The following is a 27,388-nucleotide window of genomic DNA, read 5'->3' as shown; positions in this document are numbered from 1 at the left end:
GCAGAGCCAGTTCAAATTTTGGGCGTGGGCATTGTTGGGCTCTTCTGGCTTTCTCAGATGTGGCTCAGGCGTTACCTATGGAGAAGCTGCGGCATGACATCCTAGGACACGCAACTGCACCATGCATCACCATTATATTTGAATGTGCCTTGGTAATATTTAAATCTTGTTCAGTGTGCCGCGAGTTGTAAAAGGTTGAAAATCTCTGGTATAGGCCCTTAAACATGTTCAGCCCTAGGGGGGATAGAAACTGTAATACCTCCTTTTGTTTCTGCATTGAACCAGTTTTGAAATTGAATAGGTCCAATAGACATTTCTTTGAGCCAATGGAAGGATATACATGATTAAAAATGGACAACAGGAAAAATGGGTTGGTCTTGGGCGATATGTTAGTGTAGAAAATAAAGATATCTGAACAACATGAGGTGGGTAATGTTAGTTATGCTGCCCGGGCACAGGCTGATCAATGCCCAGTCATCTTCTGAGCACATTTATCAACATGCCTGATAATAATCCGATCAGTTGTTAATCAGAATATTGTTGCCATCAGGCCATTTTTGAGCTCACAAAAAGGGTAACGTATCAAACCTTTGAGAGAGATAAAGCAGAAATGTTGCCCATAGCAGCTAATCAGCTGCTAGCCATCATTTATCTTGCACAGTCTATAAAATGACATAAGCTGAATGGTTGCTATGGACAACTTTTCCACTTTATCTGTGTCGAAGGATTAATACATCTCTCCTATAAGCTGTTATATTTGGCCAATAGTGCAGCATGTATTGTTAGCTTTACTGATATAGGGGGTAATTCAATTATTATCGAAATGGCGCTGGATATCACTTTACTATTATTACCTTATATTATGGTAGACAATCATCACTAATTTCCCTGCTCATCTTCAAGGCACAGTTGCCTACTCTCCCGGTTTCTGCAGGAGAGTCCCATTTGAAATTCTTATCGCCTGCTGCCCTGCATTATAAATCAAATCTTCAGATCCTTTGAATTTTTCACTGCAGCCAAGGTTCCACCAAGGAATTTCTGGGCAAGGACAGTGACTTGCTGCAGTCACTAGTATGACTTCTGTCCAGGCTCATCAGCCTCTGCTAGTGTGTGTGTGCTGTGGAATGTTTTATTAGTAATCTTTAGTTAAACACACAAAAAGGACAATACAAAACAGTTTTTAAATTAATTTTTTACCAAGAGGTGATCCTTAAAGTAAGAATTCACACAAAGTCAAATTGCATTTGCGATTTATTGCATAGTCATCACATGTATTATGTATATTGTGCTGAGTGAGAAGAATAGAAATATCACAGCGAATAGATGCAAATAAGAAATCCAGTATTACACATAGCAATGTCAGTACCAATTATTGCAAAATTTCCCAAAAAATATTTGCTACCGATGTTATATAGAAATACACGCCCATATGTGGAGCTAGACACGCCCTTTGGGTGCAGCATGACATGCACCCTCAATGGAGCGCCCTGCTTTGCGCATCGCATTCTACTGAAGACTATAATCTCCCTAAAATTAATTTTAAAAAGTAGCCAAATATGCTTCATGGGGTGCAAGGAAACATTAGCAAAGATCCTGGTCGTGAAGTGCCTTCGCTGACTATTCTGGAGGCAGAATTACATCTCTCTAACTCTATTTATTTATCTTGTGGACAAAAATCACAAAATACATTAGCTTTGATAGGGATGTAGTCAGCATGATGACGTTTGGGATCCCGGCGGTCAGGATGCCAGTGCAAGAATCACAACACCTGTCGGAATGCCGGCGCCAGACTCCTAACCACCGTGATCTGGAATGTAAGTATGCCGGGAGGATTAGGGTTTGACTGCGGGGGGAGGGTTAGGGTTAGGCATGCCGGGGAAGGTAGGTTAGGTTTAGGCTGCAGGGAGGAAGGGTTAGGCTGTGGGGGAAGGAAGGTTAGGTTTAGGCTGTGGGGAGGGACGGTTAAGGTTAGGGCTGTGGGGGAAGGAAGGTTAGGTTTAGGCTGCGGGGAGGGAGGGAGGGTTAGGGTTAGACTACGGGGGAAGGAAGGTTAGGTTTAGGCTGCGGGGAGGGAGGGTTAGGGTTAGACTACGGGGGTTTAGGCTGCGGGAGAGGGACAGTTAGGGTTAGGCTGCGGGGGAAGGAAGGTTAGGTTTAGGCTGCGGGGAGGGACGGTTAGGGTTAGGCATGCCGGGGAAGGTAGGTTAGGTTTAGGCTGCAGGGAGGAAGGGTTAGGCTGTGGGGGAAGGAAGGTTAGGTTTAGGCTGCGGGGAGGGACGGTTAGGGTTAGGGCTGTGGGGGAAGGAAGGTTAGGTTTAGGCTGCGGGGAGGGAGGGAGGGTTAGGGTTAGGCTGCGGGGGAAGGAAGGTTAGGTTTAGATTGCGGGGAGGGACAGTTAGGGTTAGGCTGCGGGGAAGGTTAGGGTTAGACTGTGAGAGGGAAGAGGAGGGTTAGGCTGTGGGCATTGAGGGATAGAGTTAGGGGAAGGGTTAGGATTAGGGTTCTTTAGTATGTCGCCCCTGTCGGGATTAAGGCCTATCGAGACACCGAGGTCAGTATTCTGACCAGCGGCATCTTAACTACCGGTCTGCCATACAAAACACCTTTGAGTAATACACAATGTAGTTTTAAGCTAAGTCTATCCCTAACACTAACCTTTAGCCTTACCCTCTCTCTAACGCTAACACCTAAACCTAAGTCAAACCCTATTGTCAATGACATTCTGTCCATATCAACATTTTTCAGGCGTCGATATTCATAATGTCGAAAATTTTAAGATAACCATGTCAATATCATATATGTCGACATTCTGGTGTCAACATTAATGTCAACAATGTCACCATCGACAGTCTGACTCCAAACCGCATAACTGAGGTCTCATTTTTATGTTTTGAGTGAAGCCGGATTAGTAAGATTACATGTTTGTAAATACATGATGTTAAAGTGTTTCCTAAAAAATATATCTGTATCCAGACAAAGGGACTTAAATGCCTTTTCTGGTCATGTATGTAACATACTGCTCGCCTTTGCAGTTTGCACTTAAATAATGGGCAGTTTGAGTAACATGCGATTTAGTCTATTTACTAAGCCTTGGATGGAGATAAAATGGACAGAGATAAAGTACCAGCCAATCAGCTCCTAACTGTCATTTTTCAGACCCAGCTTGTAACATGGCAGTTAGAAGCTGATTGGTTGGTATTTTATCTCCATCCACTTGATCTCCATCCAAGGCTTAGTAAATAGATCCCGAGTGAAGCAAGTTGTTCCAACTCTAGATTTTTCACATAATTAGGGAGACTTAATTAGCTTGCACTAATATAATGTGGGTTATCCAGGAGGGATACGGTCATTAGGTCGACCACACTTAGGTTGACAGTCATTAGGCCGACCACTATTGGTCGACATGCATTAGGTAGACATGTACTAGGTTGACATGGAAAAAGGTTGACATAAGTTTTTCACTTTTTTTTTAACTTTTTCATACTTTACGATCCACGTGGACTACGATTGGGAACGGTAACCTGTGCCAAGCGCAATGGTAGCGGAGCGAGGCACCTTGCCCGAAGCATGGCGAGCTTCGGACACGGTGCACTAATTGGGGTTCCTCGTCACCTTGCGAAGAAAACGACACAAAAAAACTACAAAAAAAACCTCATGTTGCCCTTTTTTCCATATCGACCTTGTTCATGTCGACCCAATGACCATGTCGACATAGTGACCATGTCGACATAGTGCCTGTTGACCAATAGTGGTCGACCTAATGACTGTCGACCTAAGTGTGGTCGACCTAATGACCCATACCCACCCAGGAAAAGGGCCCTGAGAACTGATGTCTTCCTCCTGTTACTACCTGCAATGTTGTGCAGTGGTGCATCATGTCAGCTTCTGACTAAATAAAGGGGCAGATGTATTAAGCCTGGAGAAGTGATAAAGCAGTGATCAGTGGAAGGTGATAACGTACCAGCCAATCAACTCCAATATGTAAATTGACAGTTAGGAGCTGATTGGCTGGTGCATTATCACCTTGCACTTATCACTGCTTTATCAATTCTCCAGGCTTCATACATCTGCTATTGAATCACCTCCCAAAGGGGGTCATTCCGAGTTGTTCGCTCGTTGCCGATTTTCGCAACAGAGCGATTAAGGCGAAAATGCGCATGCGCATGGTACGCAGTGTGCATGCGCTAAGTATTTTAGCACAAAACTTAGTAGATTTACTCACGTCCGAACGAAGACTTTCCATCGTTGAAGGGATCGGAGTGTGATTGACAGGAAGTGGGTGTTTCTGGGCGGAAACTGGCCGTTTTCTGGGAGTGTGCGGAAAAACGCAGGCGTGCCAGGATAAAACGCGGGAGTGTCTGGAGAAACGGGGGAGTGGCTGGCCGAACGCAGGGCGTGTTTGTGACATCAAACCAGGAACGAAACGGGCTGAGCTGATCACAGTGTAGGAGTAAGTCTCGAGCTACTCAGAAACTGCTAAGTATTTTCTATTCGCAATTCTGCTAATCTTTCGTTCACTAAGCTAAAATACACTCCCAGAGGGCGGCGGCTTAGTGTGTGCAATGCTGCTTAAATCTGCTAGCGAGCGAACAACTCGGAATGACCCCCAAAAGTCTGTCCTGAGAGTGCAACATGGTTTTCCCATGGTTCTGAATTGTGCCTTTTTACTCAATTTATTCTGTTCTCTAAATGAAGCCCATAATGCTTTGAAAGTGTACAGTATGTTGACATTGTAATATTGTTTTCAGACCTTGATAGAAGGACAGTTAGTTCAAACGGGGCCCCTTGCGGAGAAGACATTCCACATTAAAGAAGGAAGTCCAGCAACACTAATATATCAGGTATGTTTGTGATAATCGCCAAATAACACTCTGCAACCTAATAATGTATGTGATGTTATTCCAACTGTAAAAATAAATATCATTTGTATGTATTATTCATTAAGCATTTGTGTTGATGAAAATGTAAATGATAAAATAATTACTACAACAGCAATTTCTTTAAATTAAGTTATACATTTGCAAATTAAGTGGTTAAGGATAATGTCACACTGAAGTACAATAAACAGATTCAAACAGTTATTAAACAAAGTAAAACAAGGCCTAAATGTTGGATTTTGTTAGTTGTTATTCAATAGTAAATATGGGGGTCATTCTGACCCGTTCGCTCGCTGCGTTTTAACGCAGCAGAGCGAACGGGTCCCTACTGCGCATGCGCCGGCGCTGTGGTGCGCCAGCGCATGCCAGACGGCCGAAGGCCGTAGCAGGGATACGATTGCCTCTGCCTGATTGACAGGCAGAGGCGGTCGCTGGGCGGGGGTGGGCGGAATGGCGGCGTTTGGCCGCCGTTTTGTGGGTTTGGTCCACCCAACGCAGGCGTGGCCGGACCGAACGGGGGGCGGGCCGCAGCGGCTGCGTGACATCACACGCAGCCGCTGCGGCCCGGGGAACGTTGAGTAGCTCCCGGCCAGCACGCTAAAGCTGCGCTGGCCGGGAGCCACTCTTGTGTGATGCCTTTGCACTTCTGCGGGGGGGGGGGGGGGGGGGCACTGGCATGGGGGGCGGACTGTGCTGGGCGTCCCCCCGCATGTCAGGGAAAATGATCGTAGCTGTGCTAAATTTAGCACAGCTACGATCAACTCGGAATGACCCCCTATGTCAGTCAGAAGGAGAGAATTATTTTGTTTGTGTTGGCCTATGTACAGTCTCTCTGTACTCACATTATCTGCTGCTTATGCTTAGCCCATTACATTTATTTCCAAAACTAGTTTAATATATGATTTTTCCAACGTACTCACTGAATGATAGAAAACTGGATTTCCTGTAGTTTCATCCTCTGATCTTCATCTTTTGCATGTACAGCAGTCAATGAAAAAATACCATTATCTGCTCATACACCTGTGCGTTATTTCTGCACTAATGACCCAAGAAAGATACAATGCCTTGCGCTCTAAAGGTGGCCATACACTTATCCAAGGGAGAAGTCGCATAAGATTTCCCTTGAACCGCCCGGCAGATTTCTGGGCGGCAGAATCGCGTACGATACATCTTATGCGGCCCTTTTGCATACAATGTATCGTATGTGATCCCAGCCATGCCTGAGGGATCCGAGATATCTATAGTGAAGTACTTCCAATCTAGGGACTCCGATCCGATGCTCACGGGGCCGCGCATCTGATCGGATCGGAGGTAAAGCATATGCGATTTGCCAGTTTTCATCTGATTTATCGTCCCGAAACGTCGGAATCGGATGAAATCGTGCAAAATCGCACTAGTGCATGGGCACCTTTAAGCTGGTTACACACTAGACGACATGAAACATGAATGATATCGGATGGCGATTTCCCTTGAACTTCCCGGACAAACGATATAGGGGGTAATCCAGACTGCATTGCTGCAGCAGCAGTGAACGCAATCTGAATTACTATGTGCAGTGCGCACATGCGGTGGGCGCACTGTGCATGCGCAGCCAGTGAGATGTGAGAGCATCTCACTGGTGCGATCGCCTCTGCCTGATTGACAGGCAGAGTCGGGGCGGGAGTGGGAAGTGGCCGCTGTGTTGGTGGGCGGGCCGAGGCGGCTGCGTGACTGATAGCCTCCTGCCAGTGCGCAGGACGGGGAGCTACTTGTCAGGTACAAAAGCATCGCCGCCGTGTGATGCTTTTGTACTTGTGCGGGGGGGGGGGGGGGGTAGGGCCTGACATGCAGGGTGTACTAGTCCTGTACTGGGCGTCCCCCCACATGTCAGAGTAACTGATCATAGATGAGCTAAATGTAGCACATCTATGATCGACTCTGAATTACCCCCATAGTGCGTACTACACACTGGACCATTTGACAAAAATGTCGTTCAGAAATGTCGTTATCAACAATATCGTTCAAAAAGTCATCCAGTCAATGGTGAAAATAGCAACAGAGGATATACAGTATATACTGCAACAGCAAGAGGGCAAAGGATGGCTACTGTCAACCCCAGAGAAAGTATTTGCTTGGTTCCAGTCAGCTGAGGACAGACAGGATATTGTTGGTATGATAGGAGAGTTTACACGTTAATATATTTATGGCAAATGTTAGAGAATCTACAATTTTATACATATACTTGAATTTTTCACCTGTCATTTGCCAGATCACTAGCTAGTGTAACTAGTTACTTGTTACCACCCCCTACCTCTCTCATCTCTGTCTTCCCTATCTCCCTCTCTCTCTCTGATCTTTTTACCGCCTTCCCCATTGGATGAGGGGGTGGTTTGTGGTTGGGACTGTCAAGGGTATTACAGTTCGTTGGGGGGATTGTGTAGAGCAGTGGTTCTCAAACTCGATCCTCAGGACCCCACACGGTTCACGTTTTCCATGTAACCCAGCAGCTGCACTGTGTATCACCAACTGTCACATTTTAAAAATCTACAGGAGACCTGCAAAACATGAACTGTGTGGGGTCCTGAGGACCGAGTTTGAGAACCTGTGGTGTTGAGGATGGCAGCCAGGGGAATAGCCAGAACTTCGTGGGCCCCATAGCAAAGTTTGAAGGGCCCCCTGTCCCAATGCTTCTAGAGAGACCCCTTTTGCAGAAGTTGTTAATGTTATCTCCCATAATAGTGTCCTAGTTCATTTTGTTTATCAAAGTAGTGCCCTAGTTCACATTATGTCACAGTGTAGGGCTGCCAGTACACATTATGCAACAAAGTACCCCCAATTCACATTATGACATACAGTGTCCCCTGTTCATATCATGCCACACTACAGATATGTCCTTTAACAACTCGCACCCGTGGGTTTCCAGTGATACGCATGCAGAGTTTTCTGTGATACACATGCCGCGATGCAACTTTGCAAAAGGACACATCTGTACACTCCACCACTTCACAATGTGCCATATTACAGTGCCCCACTTCATATTATGTAACATTATAATACCCTCCAGTTCATTTTATACCACATTACAATGAGTAGGTCCAGGGACATAACTAGATATATTGTAGGCCCCAAGGCAAAAGATTGTAAGGGCCCCTATGTACTGTACCACCCAATGGGGAAAAATGTATATAGCACATGTAACTTTGATAGTGTAGTTGGGCCCCTCTCAGCTCTGGTCCCCATAGCAGCTGCACTTCTTGCACCTATGTTAGCTATGCCCTAGATGGCAGCATCTCCATGCATCCAATCTCTGTCATTCCCCCATCTTTCTCTCATCTCTTCCCCTCCTTTCCCTCCCCTTTCCTGTCTTTCTCCTTTTGTTTCTCCAGACCCCTTCTCTATCATCTCTCTCATCTCTGTCCTCGTTCCTCCCCATTTCTCTCATCTCTGTCTTCCTCCCCCTTCTCATCTTTTCATGTTTTCTTATCCTATCCACATGGGTGCAGGGGCTGCTAGTTGTGGGTTATGCAGGTGGGGAGTGGGCTAGCAGGATTGCCGTGAGTGGTACCATGACTGTGGATGGTGGGGGTGTCACAATTTGCGGGTGGTAGCTTCACATGTTGAAAGGACTGTGCATCGTACAGCATTGGCTGGGGGAAGAAGTGAGGTTGTGGCTAGCAGGCAGCTGCCGGTGAGAGCTGTGAGGAGAGGGAAGGGCTGAGGCCTCCCACCAGCCTCAATATATGTCCTTGTATGGAACCCAGCCAGCCTCAAGACTTTACTACTTTCAAGGACTGGATTTATGGGTGCAGAATAGGACTTTGAGAAGAGTTACACGGATCTTGGATTATTCAAGTTTAACATGACATGCAGTAGACAGACGCTAGGGAATGAAGGTTCAGGATTGCCCAAACAATAATGTAAAAAAAAATTAAACATTTCCTTCTAGAATCCTTAGAACACATGAAAACACCACAGTAGATGGTAAAGGAAACCAGGAGTTCTATGATATTTAGGACATACATCATCAAGTTTACAGAGTATGGGGATATGATCTGTGAAGGACATAAGCTTGGGTTGCGTCATGTGTTCACCATAGTTAAATTTAAGAGAACCTAACAGAAACTTCACATGCCTACCAGTAGTCATCATTGCCAAAGAGCCCACATCATCCTCTCCTCAGATCTTTTACTGAACAGAGTGTCCACTGTGTAAAACAGGTGGGATTGGTAATAGTATGAGGCTTGTCTGGTAAGGTGTGAGAAGAGCTTCTGGAACATCTAACAAGGGAGGGACTTGATTGTCATCCAGGAAAGTAACACCTGATGCAGATGGAGCTAGTGAAAGAAGTGGGCGTTATAGCGCCAATACATAATTCAGAAAGTTTATGAACTTTGAGTTTTAAGTATTCCATATCTGATCTCTGTGAAGGCTCGAGAGCGCAGAGACGCTACTCCAATCTAGTAGATTTGTGTCCAGACTCTTGGCATGGAACATCTTGCGCTACATGCTCCACACTTTCTGTGCCAGACTAGATAGACCAGGAAGCCTGGGTGGTCCTGTCTGCTGCTGCAGAGGAAATAATGTTCATCTGTGTAGGAGTGATCACAAAATATACGCTTCATGTGTCAGTAAAAGCACAAAGACTGTTTTCAAATGTCAGTTGTAAGACTACTTATTTGTCCGTGCACATTAATAGAAGTCGTGAAAGTATTGGTACTTGGAACGGAATGCACTCCCCAAATCTTAGCCTGATAATTGATAACTTTATTTTACACTTTGTGGATCATTTTATAAATTGTTTCAATTAGGGAAGAGATTTAATCAACATTTAGGGGTATATTCAATTAAAGTCAGAAAGATGGCAGGTTTCGACTTTTTCAGGTCGGAAGGGGTTTCAACCTATTCACTCCCACCCAGATTTTTTGACTTGTTGGAAAGCACGTGGATCGGCGGAATAGCCGCTGATCCGCATGCTTCTGTCGGAAATGGGACCAAATTCAACAGTTTTTGGTTCCGTTTCCGGCAATCTCAATCCGACTTTAAAAAAAAATTGGATTGAGGAGATGAGACGGGGGAGCGGGGCGGCGGGCTATAGGGGCAGCAGGGCACAGATACCTATATAGCAGGGTGTCCCCCCTGGCCAGGCTCCTCACTCCTCGCAGCGCTCTCTGGCCGCCACTGACAGCACTCCCCGGCTGTCATTGACAGCGCTCCCAGGCCACCACTGACAGCGCTCCCCGGCCGCCATTGACAGCGCTCCCCGGCTGCCACTGATAGCGCACCCCGGCCTCCACTGACAGCGCACCCTGGCCGCCACTGACAACAGCAGCAGGACGGGACACCGGGAACGGCCAATCCGACAGTCGGATTTGGCCGCTCATTGAATAGGGCTTGTCGGATCCATTCTGACAAATGCATGTCGGAATGGATCCGACTTTAATTGAATATAGGGGCTGATTCTGAATCGGACACAGTGTCAATGCCACACTCAGTTGGCCGATGTTTCAATTCTATGCATACATCCCAGACGCACAGCCCACGCATCACGATTGTTAATTCTCAGAGACGCAGTACAGAATCGGACACACATTCTATGGATAATCGGAGGGGGGCTAAGCAGATGCAGGTGTCTAGGGTGTATTGCTGTAAGCGGCTGCATCCACTCACACAGGTCATGAGCAGATGGAGAAACTACACCTGCCATAGGGCTGGTGCAAGTACCGATGGTGTGTCTGATGGTGCATCCGATGGTACACCGATGGTGCGTCTAAAGTTGCACTAAGACGGAAATGCACCGCTTCAAGACACTACAAGTGGGTGTCTCAGTATTACGAAACTCATCTGCGCCATTAGCATAAGCACGGCACCTGTGCATCAGCCCCATAGTGTCTCATTGTAACATATGCATATGACCGACTTGCACACATCCCCCAGCCAATGGTTTTGTAATGTGATGAGTCAAACTCAGAAAGCAATGAACGTTTATCTGACTTTAACCCCCGATACTATGACCCACATACATATAAAAACTATGTGTAAACCGAAGCTCTGTAGTTTATGATAGCAATGGTCCTGCCTGTGCCAGCCTCATTTATTGGCACCATAAAGGTTGGGTGTGACAGCCCTGTCGTATCCCTTTGCAGAAGGGAGCCATGTAAAAGGTGCTTCGGTCTTGTGCAATAGGATGTATGACGGCTGTTTGCTCACCTATTCTCCTGCTTCCCACTTTGGCTTTAAACGGTATTTGTAGTAATTGTTCTAAAAAATAAAATCAAATTTATTAGTCTGTAAACACTGCTCTTCCAATAAAACATTTCATTTAGATGCCCAATGAGACGCATCACCTACCCCAAAGTGCAATCAATTCATTTTTTATTTTTTTTTACAGAAGTAGATATTGTACAATAGTGGTTGTTATTAACACATTTTACAAGAAAAATATAAAGTAGCGCTTTGATCTATCGCCAGACACCATATAAAAGAATATAGGGGGTCATTCCGAGTTGTTCGCTCGGTATTTTTTTCTCGCAACGGATCGATTAGTCGCTAATGCGCATGCGCAATGTCCGCAGTGCGACTGCGCCAAGTAAATTTGCTATGCAGTTAGGTATTTTACTCATGGCATTACATGGTTTTTTCTTCGTTCTGGTGATCGTAATGTGGTTGACAGGAAGTGGGTGTTTCTGGGCGGAAACTGGCCGTTTTATGGGTGTGTGCGAAAAAACGCTACAGTTTCTGGGAAAAACGCGGGAGTGGCTGGAGAAACGGAGGAGTGTCTGGGCGAACGCTGGGTGTGTTTGTGACGTCAAACCAGGAACGACAAGCACTGAACTGATCGCAGATACCGAGTAAGTGTGGAGCTGCTCAGAAACTGCTAAGAGGTGTCTATTCGCTATTTTGCTAATCTTTCGTTCGCAATTTTGATAAGCTAAGATTCACTCCCAGTAGGCGGCGGCTTAGCGTGTGCAAAGCTGCTAAAAGCAGCTTGCGAGCGAACAACTCGGAATGACCCCCATAATGCAAACAAAGCCCTATGGGTTAGATTTAATAAAGCTTCTAAAAATTATATGTGGTGGTGTTGCTCCTAGCAACAAACCAGATTTTAGCTATCATTACTCTATTGCAACCTAAAAAATTATAGGCAGAATCTGATTGGTTGCTATAGGCAAGAACACCACTTGTCTATTTTATAAGCTTTAGTAAATCTACCCCTAGTACGTGGAGCCATTTTAGTGTTTAACACCTTTTGTTTGTACTTTTCTTATTTATAGTTTCAGAGAAGTAATGCCAGGTCTGCAAAGTTTGCGCTAGATGGTGAAAAAGATGGATTAATTGATATTCTCCCTGACGATGGATGGCTGCGCACCATTGGAACGCTTGACTGGGAGAAAAGACCGGTGCACAAATTGCAGGTAATAATAACACGTGGAGCACTGATTTCTGATTCTAAAGGTGCATACACACGGTGCGACGTGGTGTCGCAGCCGATACTAGCTAGCTATATTGTGCCTCGAGGCATGTAGTCAGCATTGGCCCCACCCGCACCTAGTATATTTTCTTGAGATGCCGATCCCGTGGGACCGTACATTGTCATCGTACCTAGCTTATACACACGGTGTGATATGCACTAGGTTTCTGTCCGATATGTCCATATCGCATGGAAAATCGTACCATGTGTATGCACCATAAGAATCAATTTGCTGCAAAGTAGGGATGGCCATCAGCCACCGATGATTCAAAATCATCGATGGTCTATGCCCGATGTCAAATACTTTTGCCATTGATGGGGGAGAACCACATGGTCTCCTGCCATAGATGCTACAGAGCCATTCCATGGGGTTTTTATTCCCACCTTAACAGAGCAGGGACATGGAACAGGTGTGGTATGGAAGGTAGATAGTAAGTAGGTCGACAGTGTCTAGGTCGACCACTATTGGTCGACAGTAACTAGGTCGACAGGGTCTTTATGTCGACATGGTATAGGTCGACAGGTCAAACAGTCGACATGAGTTTTTTATGAGGGTTTTTGGTGTCGTCTTCTTCGTAGAGTGACCGGGAACCCCAATTAGTGCACCATGTCCCCTCGCATGGCTCGCCGCTTCAGGCAGATTGACGTTCCAATCGTAGTACACGTGGATCTTTAAGTATGAAAAGGTTCAAAAAAAGAAAAAAATTGTGAAAAACTCATGTCGACCTTTTGACCTGTCGACCTAGAAACCCTATCGACCTAGTTAGTGTCGAACAATAGTGGTCGACCTAGTTAGTGTCGACTTAGAGACCGGATCCCCATGGAACATAGCTCTGCCCACCGACACCCACAAAGCCCCACCCCTGGGCTGTGATTGGCCCATTCATTGAGAGAACAGTGATGGTTTCAATCACTGCTGGTCTTCCATAGCATAGTTTGTAACCACTGATGAAGGGCACAACGATAACTACCTCTACCGCAAAGTGACAGATCAGCACCATAGTGACTGGGCTAAAACGGTGAATTAAGGTTTCACAAAACTAAACATTGAATCCTAAAAATAAATACATCACTCTGTCAGAGCTTTATTAGTTGTGATTGCATTTACAACGAGAGGACTACATCCATCAATTATTAATATATGAGGGCGTAATATAGAAATAGTCCTTGTCATTAGCTGAAAAATGACACCAAATATTGGTCTCTTCTTCTGAATGCCACTAATGAATTTGTTGTTTGGTGTTATCTTCACTTGGGAAGGGGGTAGATTAATGTTGGGACTTGTTATATAAATGTAAGTACCAGTTAAATGGGTATTAGTTTAATATTGAATAATATAAATTAAATAACTTAATGGGCTTAATATTTACCTATGGTAGCTATTATTATTATTATATTTTCTTTTATATACATTAATTTAGGTGATTACAATTTTTATTGGCATCTTAGCATAAATTTGTCTTTATTGCTTTAAGTCTATTCCAAGCTGCCTTCATAATAGTTTTGGGTTTTTCATATAAAATAGAGATCATCAATTTTAAGTAAGAAAGCTTATTGGGGTGCGTTCCCTGTGTAGTGTCATGTTGTCCCCAAAGAGACAATTATTTTGGGGAGGCAATTTTTCTCAGCCCAGGAGGAAAAGCTGGAAATGTTCTATTTTAACACACACTGATGATGATGCTTGGCCAAAGAACTAAGCATCAGGAGGGACCTGTGTGTGGCCACTAAATCTTAAACTGTAGAACTTTTCCTGGAGAAATTATTAAAGCTAATCTATTCTGGGAATCCTAATGGGGGTGGGAGAGATTGATCAAAACTTGAGAAATAAAGAGGGAAGAGATAAAGTACCAACCAAACAGCTTCTGTCATTTTTCAAAACACAGCCTATAAAAGTTATGTAGAAGCTGATTGGTTACTACTTTATCGCTCTTCACTTATCTCTCTCCAAGCTTTAATAAATCTCCCCCACTGTATTATAACAACTACCCTCCGGGAGTCACATGCTTCATGCTTTCTGCACTACAGTATGTGTTATATATTACAGCAATTCTTTTTTATTTGCAGGTGAAAACTGTTGATTCTGGAGGCTCAGTTGTTGAAGGTCCATATGCTGTTACGATTATAGTGGATGATATCAATAACAACGTGCCGGCTTTCAACCAGTCCCAATATAATGCTGAAGTCAGGGAATTATCTAGACCAGGTAAGTTAGAAACTCTAATAAGCCATGCATTGCCTCGTCCATGTCCCCCTCAACAGTCACCGCTGACACAACATATCCAAATCAGGGTCGGCAACAGAAATCTTGGGACCCAGTACACCAATTTCTCTGGGGTCCCCGCAATCCCCCTTGATCCCCCCTTTTAAAGCAGAGGGTGGCTTTAAAAAATATTGTGTGAATGTGTGTGTGTATGTGTATATATATATATATATATATATATATATCTCCTTTCCTATGGGCGGCACTCAGAGACTTGTAACAAACAAATTAGGTGATCTAAAGACCCCACCGGGCCGTTTTATTGGTGACGTTTCGGGGTATGATCCCCTTCTATCATACCCCGAAACGTCACCAATAAAACGGCCCGGTGGGGTCTTTTTTTCACCTAATTTGTTTGTTTGTTACAAGTCTCTGAGTGCCGCCCATAGGAAAGGAGACATATACAGATGCTGATCTGAGGGGAGGGCACCGGAGCAAGATATACGTAAGACCGAAGTGCCAGGGACCCTGTATGCATTACTATATATATATATATATATATATATATATTGTTTTATTACTTAAATTGAGCAGTTGGAGCAAACATTTTAAAAAAGCAATATTGGTACTGTGGCACGGTTTTTGGTGTCTCTTATCCTTGGGACCACTCTGATTCTTGGGGCCCTGTACAGGTGTCCCCTTTGTCCCCCCCCTCCCTTCCCGGGCCTGATCCAAATGTTCTCCATGATGTTCTTTTATCACCTGAGCCAATATCCATGATAATGCAACCAATGAATGTTCTAGAAGTGTTATATGCCTCAAAGATATGTCTGTGAATTGGTGGGCTGATTAACCACAGAAAATGGCTGCTTCCATTAGGTTATGGGTTACACATAGTTCTAGCCTGAGAATTGGTATCATCTATATACTGTATGTGCAACATCCATATTGTGGCTCTATGCTATACGTGAGCCGGTCGCACACACGGATCAGATCAAGCATATGTGTCGTTTCTGACAAACCTGCATCTGGACTGGAAATTATTGATTTGTCCAGTTACTATCCAGCTGGGGCCTCCCACAATCTCAAGTATTTGGTTGTTCTTAAAATATATCTCCAGCATATATGACTTTGGGATAGATTTATCAAACTTCTAAATAGGACAATTGGGATTACTGCCCATAGTAACCGATCAGATTTATCTTGTACATTTTATAAAATGATCTACTGATAGGTTGCTATGGGTAACACTTGCACTTGTCCAATTTACAAGGTTTGATAAATCTCACTGTTTGCCCTGATATGGTCTTTAAGATATGGTCCCCATGAGTAGACTGCCCTGTAGCAGTTGGGTCATCTACTGTATATCAGGAATATTTGTAAACATTTTATATGCGGCTGAACCTGTTCTATTTTGGCGCATCAAGCACGATAATTTATGGGCGCTCGGACCAATTGAATTGCTTTGCCAGGTACCCACTATTTAGTGCACCTCTTAAAACAATTGAATTTCGCCTTAAGACAATTAGGACATTGGGGGTTCACTCACAGTAGCTGCCTGTACAATGGGTGTGGTATCAACAGTCATAGGGTATATTCAATTGATGTCGAATTACTTAAATTGTCGAAAAACTGGGCTTTTTAAACCAAAAAACCATGTAGAATCGGATTCGACAATTCAATACGGGACTTATCGACAAAAAACCTGTTGTTTCAGTTTCGACTTTTGACTATTCGACAATTTCATGTCTGTAATGTTAAAAATGAGGCATTTCGACAAAAGTATATTCAATTGAAGAATGTTGATTCGACATCAGTGCTTTTCGACATTCATTTCGTCAATTTCATTGAGCCTACTATTTCTGGCAAGAGCTGATAAGAAATCTTTTATTGTTTTGTGCTTTTTTGATTTCTAAAAGCATATCTATTTATATTTGAAGTGATTCTCTACTTGGTTTTTCTATTTATGACCCACAGTATTATATATTCAATTTTTTTTAAAGAATATTTTTTCCTGTACTCGGCTGAGGGAAATGTACCCATGATTCCACAGTTTACCCAGGATAGACTTCTCCAAAGCCACTCCTCTCTCGTCACTCCCATTTGTGAGACTTCAGGGAGACGAGCAACCATTAGTCAGCTCTCTTGTGGAATCGTTTTTTTAGGACAATCCCTGCGTTTTCCAATATATACTATTTTTTTTAATATCCTATATATGATTCCAAACAGCAGCAAGTCGAATCCAGGCCGCCCACAATTCGACAATTCCATTTTTAATTAAATATGTCTAATTCAGGGTCCCGGGTAGAGGGTTTCGGCTGTCGAATAGTGTCGAATCCAAAAACTAACGAATTCACGGCGTAATTCGACATCAATTGAATATACTCAATAATGTCAACATTCACTGAGCCGACATGAGAATGTCAACATGGTCTGAATGTTGACATTGTGAATATAGAGAGAACTTCAATGTCAGCAGTTGTCACATTGTCATTCATTATGTTGACACGGATATAAATGTCCACAAATGTCCACACGTTTGACTTGTTGTCATTATGTATGTTGACAGTGCAAATGTCGACACTACTGTCTAACCCTAACGACAGCCTTACCCTAACACTGATCTATCCATAATGTAGACATGCATAATATCGGCATTTTGATAATGTCAACATGTTGACTGTTGACATGTTGATATTATGTAAGAAATTGTGAATATTCTGAATGTCGATATTTAGAACCATTCAACAATACAATGTCAACAATATGGCTATATACCAGTCTAGAAAAGGGCTCTATTCTGTACAAACAAGCATGCAAAAGTAAACTAAGGCAGTAAGTACAGAGCGTAGCTTAATCCATGAAATGCCAGTGCCGTCTACTTGTGATGTGACAAGGGATTTTCTCCAGGCAGAAAGGCTTGCCTGGTTCCTTCATATGAATCAGTGTCAGGCTTCATTGGATCTTCTAGTATTAAAAATAAGATAGAACTATTGGAATCTCTGACACATAAAGGTCTCTTCTGGTAAAAAAAAAATATGTTGTGAATAGAATAAAAAATTCAAAGTAACCCCCCCCCCAAAAAAACAACAACAAAAAACAAAAAACAAAACAAGAAAAACATCTGTACATATCTTGCAGAATGAAAGTGTGAGGAATACTTGCCTACTGTCCCGGAATGTCTGGGAGACTCCCAAATCCCAGGTGGATCTCCTGGATGCCCAGATAAGCAGGCAAGTCTCCCGAGCCCCCTCGATGTTGGCTGCTGCCGCCCAGGTCCCCAGTGTAGTGGGAGATACGGCTGACTTGATGATGCGATTCTCAATGAATTGTGTCATCTGGGCCCAGTATAGTGGGGGCGGAGCCACAATGAGGCAATCACACTGACACACCCCCACAACTGCTCACTTGGCTGTGCCATGCTCCCCATATCACTGTTCTGGTTAGCGGTTTAGGCAAAAAGTTGTCAAGTTTGTTCTGAGGCATTAGTTCATATTTTTATCAAAACATTTAAACTTGCAACCTATATTTTGCCCTAATTTCCTGAAACCTTGCAGGAACAGAGGACCTGTGACATGTGATGTAACTTTAAGGGGCCTATTCATTAGGAAATGTACTATTGCCTAGTAAACTAACATTCTTATAATGGCAATTTGGGCTGTTTTGTTGGGGCAAATCATTAATGGGCAGATGCTGAAACACGGGCTTCCTGCGATGAATAAAATAAAAAGTGATAACTAAAGCTACTACTTGACTACCAGATTCAAACCTGGTGCTGCAAATGCATATGGCCATTGGGCCGCACAAGTGCAAGGATAAATTCCTGCAATGGGCATCAGGTACAATTCCACCCCATGGGGAGAGATCATAAAATCAGTCACCAAGTGTGGAGAAGTTTCCCATAGCAACCTATCAGCCTCTGCCTCTCATTTTATAGAATATACTTGATAGTGATAGGTAGAAGTCACTTTTAAGAAAGTATGATACATATCCCTTATATTGGGAGTGGGGGGGTCTTGGACTGCATACCCTAATTCTAAACATAAAGGCAAGTGTTACCATGCTGAGAGTTATCGTTCCACATAGAAAACAAGAGTAAATGCAGGTTCACACTCTAAATACTAAACACTGCTAATCAGAATAATTATAATAAACTCTGAAATATAACATAGAGTAAATTTGAAGTGCTTAGCATAATTTTGGCCAAAAATATGATCCCACCAACTGCGACCAGGTTCAAGTCCAGGGCATGGGCCCCCCTAGGCCAGCACAAATGAACCACTCCAAGGCATCATACTAGTGAGAGGTTTAAGTCTTAAAGAGTGTTACATTAACAAGTAGCAGCAGCTATGTTTTGAGAGTGTTACATAGGTGAGAGGTAATAATTAGAGTGTTAAAAACACTGCATATACTCAGGGCCGCTGCAAGGTCTCTATGCACCCTAGGCAAAGCTTCAACCCGGTGCCCCCAGCTTCAACCCGGTGCCCCCTAACCTGCAACCCCCCTGCAGGAGGTGCATAAGGGCTATGAGGAGCAGCCATGGGGTACCCCTCGGGAGCCATAGTTACATCCGCATCCTATGCGCCTTCACATGACTTGATGTTACTCATGTCGGCACAGAGGAAGCGCTGAGGCACTATGTGGTACAGCCTGATAGTGGTGGCTGCACTTGATTAGACCCACAGCAGCCAGCGCAGTGTAAAAGGAGGAGGCCGCATACAGAGACATCCTTCAGTTTTTTTCTAGATGAATTCAGTGGCGCCCTCCAGGAGCTGGCGCCCCTAGGCAGCCGCCTAAAGCTGCCTAATGGTAGAGCCGGCCCTGCATATACTGTACATGTCCCCCAAGATCTCTTCTGGTTGAAAAAGCTGTTAATACTTACGGCATGAGATACCTCAGTAGATTCTGCATGTTTTAAGGACATAATTACTTTGATAAAAAAAAGCCCCTAAATGTTTTGATCAACATACAGGGGCAGATAGTTAAAACCTAAAAAGGACAGGTAGTAAAGTTGCCTATAGCAACCCATCATTTTATAGAATGTACTAGAAAACAGATAGCTTTAATCTGATTACTATGGACAATTTCTTCACTTGTCCTCTTTAGAACGTCAATGGTTTGATATAACTCCTCCACAGTATGGACCAATAACTCATACTTTCACAATGCTAGTTAAACGCAGCTTTGCAATAGTAACAACAAGCTCTGACAAGTGTCTTATTGATTTGTATCCATATAGGGCATTTATATTGCCATGGATCTGGTACCATGCATAACATGCGATTAACTGAGCACAGGCTTATTTCTTATCTGTATTATTTAAATCCTGGCTGTACTGTAGTTGTTAAAGTGCAATCTGGAAGTATTGGATATTTACAGTGCTGTAGCATTGACAGGGCATTGCATTATTGTATGTACATTACAGCGCCCTTCCTTTATAAGCAGCATTGCCATGTAACACATAATCTTGTTTGTTTCTCTGCAGGAATAGCATTTATCACAGTTTATGCCACTGACAAAGATGACCCCTCAACACCCAATGCCAAACTAGTCTACCATATCATGCAACAGATACCGGACCCCAAAAAGGTTCTGTTTTTCCAGATTAACAACATGACTGGGGAAATCTCCACCACTATAAATGGTATGTACAGAACAATCAATTAAAAACTAAGATGCTCCTTGCAAATTAAAATTAACCCAGACAACAGATGGTTTAGATGCTTAGGCTGCAAAAGGAGGTATTTCATTGATAAACATGAAGATTGTCGGTCCTAATCCAGCTCATCCGCTTATTTTATCTCAATGGGGGAAAAAAAAAATAGTTAATCTTTTTGCAGTCGTAAATCAATGTCTGGAGCGAATGAACTTCAAAAAAGAATTATTTAGCATCAGCGAACTATAGCGTCATTTATGTTGGAATATCAGTATTATCACTATGTTTTCATTGTATTATCTAAAATATGATTTATTATCTAACTAGTGTTTCCCTGCAGCTTCCCTCGCGTGGATGTCTGTTATTGCTCAGCGTAACTAATGTTACAAAGACAGTAGTGGCATTTAATCTTGTGATGTATATTTTATATTGTACACACTGATCACAAAATGTTTTTGTAAACAATACAGTATTTGCAGTTTTTCCTTAAGGGATTAACTCAAAAAGATGCTTGGGGCTACTAACACGTGAGCAAGCCACGTAAAGCTGCCCCTGGGAGGAGCAGCTGTTCCTGAGATCTACGCCTGCAGCCCTGAGCAGAGCTGGATTAAGGCTTCGGGTGACCCGGTGTACTTAAGACAGTGGGGCCCTAAATTCTAAAATTAAAATCATAACGTCTTCAATTTCTACAAAGAAAGTTACAATTCGGTGGTAAATTTGAAAGAATCTTTCAGATAGGGAGCACATGCATGTATATATAATATATACGTGTGTATAAATATTTACATATGTACAGTGGCCGAAGTGGAAATTTTGAAATGGGGGTATGGAAAAGTGAAGGCTGCAACTATGCGCGCGCCTCTGGAGAAGGGAGCAGGCCACTCAAAAGGGGGCATGGCCTTCGGTGTAGTTTACCACACCATATACCCCTTATACACATTATGCACCACAATAGTAGTACCCCTTATACTATCTAGTACTGGTGCCCCTTTCACATTATACAGTACCACACAGTATGAGCCGAAATTCACATTATACCATACAGTATGAGCCGAAATTCACATTACAGCACACGGTATGAGCTGAAATTCACATTATAGCACACGGTATGAGCTGAAATTCACATTATAGCACACAGAATGAGCCAAAATTCACATTATAGCACACATTATAGCCGAAATTCACATTATAGCAAACAGAATGACCGAAGATTCACATTATAGCACACGATAATGAGCCAAAATTCACATTATAGCACACAGAATGAGCCGAAATTCACATTATAGCACACAGAATGAGCCGAAATTCACATTATAGCACAAAGAATGAGCCAAAATTCACAATACAACACACAGAATTAGCCGAAATTCACATTATAGCACACGGTATGAGCCGAAATTCACATTATAGCACACAGAATGAGCCGAAATTCACATTATAGCACACAGAATGAGCCAAAATTCACAATACAGCACACAGAATGAGCCGAAATTCACATTATAGCACACGGTAATGAGCCGAAATTCACATTATAGTACACTGTATGAGCCGAAATTAACATTATGCCACATGGAATGAGGCAAAATTCAGGGAGAGTGACAGCAGGAACATAGGGACAGGGAGAGAGACAGAGGGACAGGAAAGTAACAGCAGGGACATAGGGACAGGGAAAGTAACAGAGGGACAGGCACAGTGACAGCAGGGACATAGGGACAGGGAGAGTGACAGCAGGGTCATAGGGACAGGGAGAGTGACAGAGGGACAGGGAAAGTGACAGCAGGGACATAGGAACAGGGAGAGTGACAGAGAGAGGGACAGCAAGAGCATACAGTAGGGACTAGGGAGAGAGAAAGGCAGCAGGGTAAGATTACCTAAAGTATTTAGCAGCGGCGGTGCTGAGGTTGCTATGGTCTGCGGTGCGGTGGATGAGGAGGCTGTGGCCGGCATGGTGCGGAGGAGGTGGAGGTGCAGAAAAGGACTGAGGGTGGCGGTGAGGCGGCACGGGAAGCTTCGAAATGTTGGTGTATAAGATGAGTGTTTAATACACCTTTGTGAATGGCTTCAAAGACTCTCAGTGACGCCTTGTCTCTTTTCAATTGTTACTACCAATTTGGAGGGTACCGAAGCATGTGTTTTAAATACAGGGGAGTGCCGACTAGCCTTTCCAGTATACATATACTGTATATAGAGATCTGAGGCGGCAGCGGGGGCCCTTTTAAAAAGGGGGGGCCTGGGGTACTTACCCCCGGGTCCCCCCTCTTAATCCGGCTCTGGCCCTGAGCATTTGTCCTTGCAATAGAACATCGATAAGCAATAATCCATTTTCGTTTTTTTATTTGTAAACCAGAAAATCCAATTTAAAGGGCAGTCAATCTCACAGTCCAGTCTAAATTCACTTTAGTTAAACAAATATTATCTTGTAGATCCCAAATACAGTCCTATTTTAACCTTCAGTATCACTGAAAGGTTGCAAGTAACATGACCAGCGACTTGTGATATGTAGTATTTGTCTTGGTGCGCAATCTACTGAATTGACAAGTATACTGCAACTTCATGAGTCAAGATAAGATGCCTGATTAGTGATTAATATATAGTCAGATTTTCCTGCAAAATAAATCTTGAGATACACTGTATATATCTATTTATTCATACATGTATAACTGTTTGTGTTTGGAGTATGCTAAATATGTATCTATTGCACAGATATATTTATATACATATAGTGGTAGATTTATTAACATTTTTTTACTATAATAACGTGACAATAGTGTTTTCACAACCTTTTCACATTATTTTAGTTTCACTGAAATGTATTAAAGGGTTTTTGGAGCAGTTTTTGTGAAAAACTGCTCCAAACACTTTAATTCACTTTTTTTTTTAGTAACCAGTTCTGTCTGACTTTACTACAAAAAAAACCCTACAAAAATAACGCAGTGAGCCCTGTGATAATAATGCTATCTTCAGATAGCGTAATCACAGGGCTCACTGTGAATCCTGTACACCTGCACAGCTTTCTCTGCCTGCTGACAGAAAGAGCTGTACAGAGACCCAGCCAATGTGATCATCTATGTGTGTCCGATGGACACACAGGCTGATCACTGTGTAAAAAAAAATAGTTCCAAAAAATAAAATCCTTCTTACTAGAACAAGGGACTGGTAATCGTTGCTCCGGTGAGGGCTACCAGTCATCGGATCCTACTGCTGCCAATATGACCCCCAGTGCAGTAAAGTGATGCTGTGAAGTGGCAGGTCACTTTAGAGCACTGGGGGTCACTCCAGGAAAAAGATCTGAAGACGGGCAGCCCTCCAATCACTGGTCTTTGGTGAGTATTAGCAGTGGTATGTGTGTGTGTGGGGGGGCGTCGCGGTGTGGATGGAGGGAGTCAGTGGCAAACGCAGGATTTCTAGAGGGGGGTTTCCAAATGCAATCTATAATCTCCCACTCTGCGGACCAAGTGCAGGAGTCTGGGGGAGCGGTAGAAGAACCTAGTAATGACCCTGAACATTGGTACTTTTTATACATTGGATACTGTATTGAATTATTAATATTAATTATTATTAATATTAATATTTAACGCTATAGATTGTCTAAAGTATAGGCTGTATCGAACATATTTAAACAATATAAATAAGATAAGTGGTCAGGAAAAGGTTAAACATACCATACTAAACAAACAAACAAACAAACAAACAAACAAACAAACAAACAAACAAACATAATACAACCAGTAGTAGACAGAAGTGCACTTTCTAAGCACACATTCTCCCTCCTCATGTAAAGACTTCCGTCTCTTCTTCCTGGCAGCTACCTTCATGTTATATACCATTGCTATTGTTGTTATAATTTGAGCCACTTGCCAAGAGGAGGGGGGTTTCCAGGCAACCAGAACCCCCCCATGCTTTTGCCTATGGGAGTAGTTGCAATGGGGAGGTATCTGGTGGTGATGTAGGTGGCGGTGCATGCGCACATACATTCTATGAAAAATATCTTGAAAAGTATGCGGAGTGGCATCGTAGGGACAGAAATTTTCTCGCAAGCTCTGTCCCTGTATGCAATAACTGATACATCCATGCAATGTATTCAATTATCGCATTGCAGATTGGGGCAGTTTTATCACATTCCATCCGTTTGCTCAGATGCGGATTGTGATAAATCGGACCAATAGCCATTTTGGACTTGAGCCCGTGCAAAATCCTATAAGAAAATGTTGTTTCCATAGTTCATAAACATAAACCATAGAAGTATAAACAAATAAAAAAGGAGCTCTCTCCTTGCGCCTATGGAGAGATCTGCCGCTGAGAACATCGCAGGCAGGGATGGATTGGGAAACAAAAGTGGCCCTGGAAAAGTTTCTAGAAGTGGCCTCATGTGGGCAGCACCAAACCAACTGTAGGCGGAGCCAATACCAAAGTAGGCGTGATTACTTCAAAATGTAATGTAGACGGAGTTACACCAACAAAAGGCAGAGCATGTCATATTAGCTGGACCTAACACATTAAAAGTTTAGAAAGTATTATGTTGTAGCAGGAGTAGAAATTAAAACTGGCGTGACATTTAATCCTCTGCACACTCATATCTCTGTCCATCTCCTTAATTTTTCTCTGCTTCTAAGGGGTCAATTCAGTTCAACACGAATTGAATAGCGCTGGGAGGGAGCTCCTGGTGCTATTCAATTCAGAGCGATGCTGTCCCTGACTAAAGGATTTCTTCTTGCACTCTTCCAAGGGTGCGAGCCGAAATTCAACAAAACTAGGTCCGTAATGCTGCTTTGTGACCCAACGCTGTGCAAACAGCACCACGGCGAGGCAGTTTAGGCGGAGAGTGCCCGTTCTCGCGACTAAACACCTTATTTAGTCCGGGAATACGGGTATTCTCAGACTTAGCATCGCGCTGCATTGAATAGCTCCAGAAGCTCCCTCCCGGTGCTATCCAATCCACGTTGAATTGAATTAACCCCTTAGTCTATCTCCCCCACTAAGTCCATCTCATGCATATGTTTGCTCTCTTAGTCCATCTTCTGCGTGCGTCTCCTCCTCCACCTCAGTCCATCTCCTGCATGTTTCTCCCAGCCTCTTTTCTCATTTTCACACCTATATCATTCTCCCTTATGCATGTTTCCTTCTGCTAATTCACTGACCACCTTCTGCCTTTCTCCTTCTGCACAGTTTCTGCCTCTCTCCCCTTTTATCTGCCAAGCTTCGGCCAGTCACTTGATGCAGGGCTTCTGCGCCAATGGGACAGCCACAATTGGAAGCATGCAGCCACCCTGTTTAAATAGGGGGCACAGCTTACTGCTGTACCACCTGACCCTACCTTTGCTGCATTTCCACTGGGTGAACAATTCTGAGCAATTCGCTTCCCCATGCTTTGACAATTGTTCCACTTTCTGCTGTCTGTTCCCTATCTGTGTGTATGCCTTCATCTATCAATCACCTGCCTGTCTTTCACCTTCTGTTAGCCTTCTTGTCTCCAGTTTCGTATGTGCAGTTTCTTCCCTATTCCCCTCCTCTTTGTGTGTTGTCTGTCCCTACCAGGGCTTAAAGTGATTCTGGAGAGGTGATGGAACTAATTTCCCCTGCCACCGACTCCCCCTCCCATTAAGCAGAGGCAAGGGTGATGGTAGGGTGTTAGGCACCCCCCCCCCCCCCCGTAAACTACAAATTTGTGCCCTAACCCCCATACTGTCTAAAGGAACAGTGCACGCAGAAGGCGCGTGTCACAAAAAAGGTGTGCGGCATCACATGGAAAGGGCGTGGCCACACAATAGTACCCCCCCCCAAAAAAATTATGCAACAAAGTAGCACACTCTTAGGGGGATATTCAGTTGTTTGAAAAGTCAGTTGGGTGTCTGTTTTTTCCTATCTAATAGACAGGAAAAAACAGCACCCAACTGACTTTTCAAACATTTGAATTTCCCCCTTATTGTCATTACACTGTACATAGTGCCTCTATTTCATATTACACCACAGAGTAGTGCCCCTTATTCGCGCTATGCAACACAGTAGCGCCCCTTATACACATGCCCACAGTATCAGTGCCGCTTATATACATAATACCCAAGGTAACAGTGCCGCTTATACACATAATAATGGGCACGGTATCAGTGCTGCTTACATACATAATAATACCCACGGTATCAGTGCCGTTTGTACACATAATAATGCCAACGGTAGCAGTGCCGGTTATACACATAATGGCCATGGTATCAGTGCCACTTATACACATAATGGGCACAGTATCAGTGCCACTTATATACATAATAACGACCACAGTATCAGTGGCGCTTGTAAACACATAAAGCCCACGGTAGCAGTGCCGCTAAACACATAATAATGCCCACGGTAACAGTGCCGCTTATACACATAATGGGCACAGTATCAGTGGTGCTTATACACATAACTGGCCTGGTATCAGTACCGCTTGTATACATAATGCCCACGGTAGCAGTGCCGCTTATACACATAATAATGGCCATTGTAGCAGTGCTGCTTATACACATGTCCACGGAAGCAGGGCCCCTTTTACACATAATAAATGTCACCCCCACCCCACTTGCCTCATCTCTCAGTGGTGTCTGCTCTCAGTGCGCCACCGGCTCCTTATTCCCTCCGCAGTCCAGCACCATTGGAGGGGGACTGGGGGAGGCGGGCTAGGGGTATAAGTCTAGCGCCGCTTGCCCACCGTCCCTTCTATTTGTGTGGGAGCTGTGGCTACACTACAGCACTGCACTAAAGAATTCTCATGGCCGGGCAAAGTGGGCTGGAGGAAATTGAACTGAGAGTATTCCTCTTCTGCATACTGTTACACCCCCCCCCCCCCCCCATCCAGATCTCCATGTTTCACTGGCACTACAGCTCTCAATCTTTAAAAAAATGTCCTGCAAACTGCAGTACCTGATAGTGGCACGTGGAGATCTGTCTGACTGCTGCAATCAGGGCAGGCTCCATGTCACCATTTCTTCCAGCTTCTTCCCCCCTCCCTGCAGACAGGCTGGCATTACAGTCTGGTGGTGGCCGGGAGCGCAGTGCAGGCAGAGGTCAGAGTAGACTTATACCAGTGGCGGATCTAGACTTTACTTATAGGGGCAGGGCTTCTGCATAGTGCCTGTGAGGCAGGTTGACCCGCGTGGCGTGGAGGGGTGAGGCTCCTGTACCAGTGCCATAACTAGATGTTTTAGCGCGGTGTGCAAAAAAACAGCATCGGCGCC

The 27,388-nt window shown here is 43.8% G+C and overlaps 1 protein-coding gene across 1 annotated transcript in view; it reads left to right on the top strand.

Annotated features, from left to right (window-relative positions):
- Positions 1-1,733: 1,733 nt before the first annotated feature.
- The window catches only part of CDH17 (cadherin 17), a gene marked incomplete at its 5' end in the record, with an annotated part of 140,564 nt that continues 114,909 nt past the window's right edge, over positions 1,734-27,388 (top strand). The window contains 5 exons of the mRNA XM_063924109.1: positions 1,734-1,814; positions 4,749-4,841; positions 12,128-12,268; positions 14,389-14,527; positions 20,010-20,168. Of these exons, the coding sequence (XP_063780179.1) occupies positions 1,734-1,814; positions 4,749-4,841; positions 12,128-12,268; positions 14,389-14,527; positions 20,010-20,168 (613 nt within the window). The remainder of the gene's footprint in view (positions 1,815-4,748; positions 4,842-12,127; positions 12,269-14,388; positions 14,528-20,009; positions 20,169-27,388) is intronic.

The sequence above is a fragment of the Pseudophryne corroboree genome, chromosome 5 (genome assembly GCF_028390025.1).
Source record: "Pseudophryne corroboree isolate aPseCor3 chromosome 5, aPseCor3.hap2, whole genome shotgun sequence".
Taxonomy (NCBI): domain Eukaryota; kingdom Metazoa; phylum Chordata; class Amphibia; order Anura; family Myobatrachidae; genus Pseudophryne; species Pseudophryne corroboree.
Note: the sequence above shows the minus strand (reverse complement) of the source record. Positions and strands in the feature narration are given on the sequence as shown.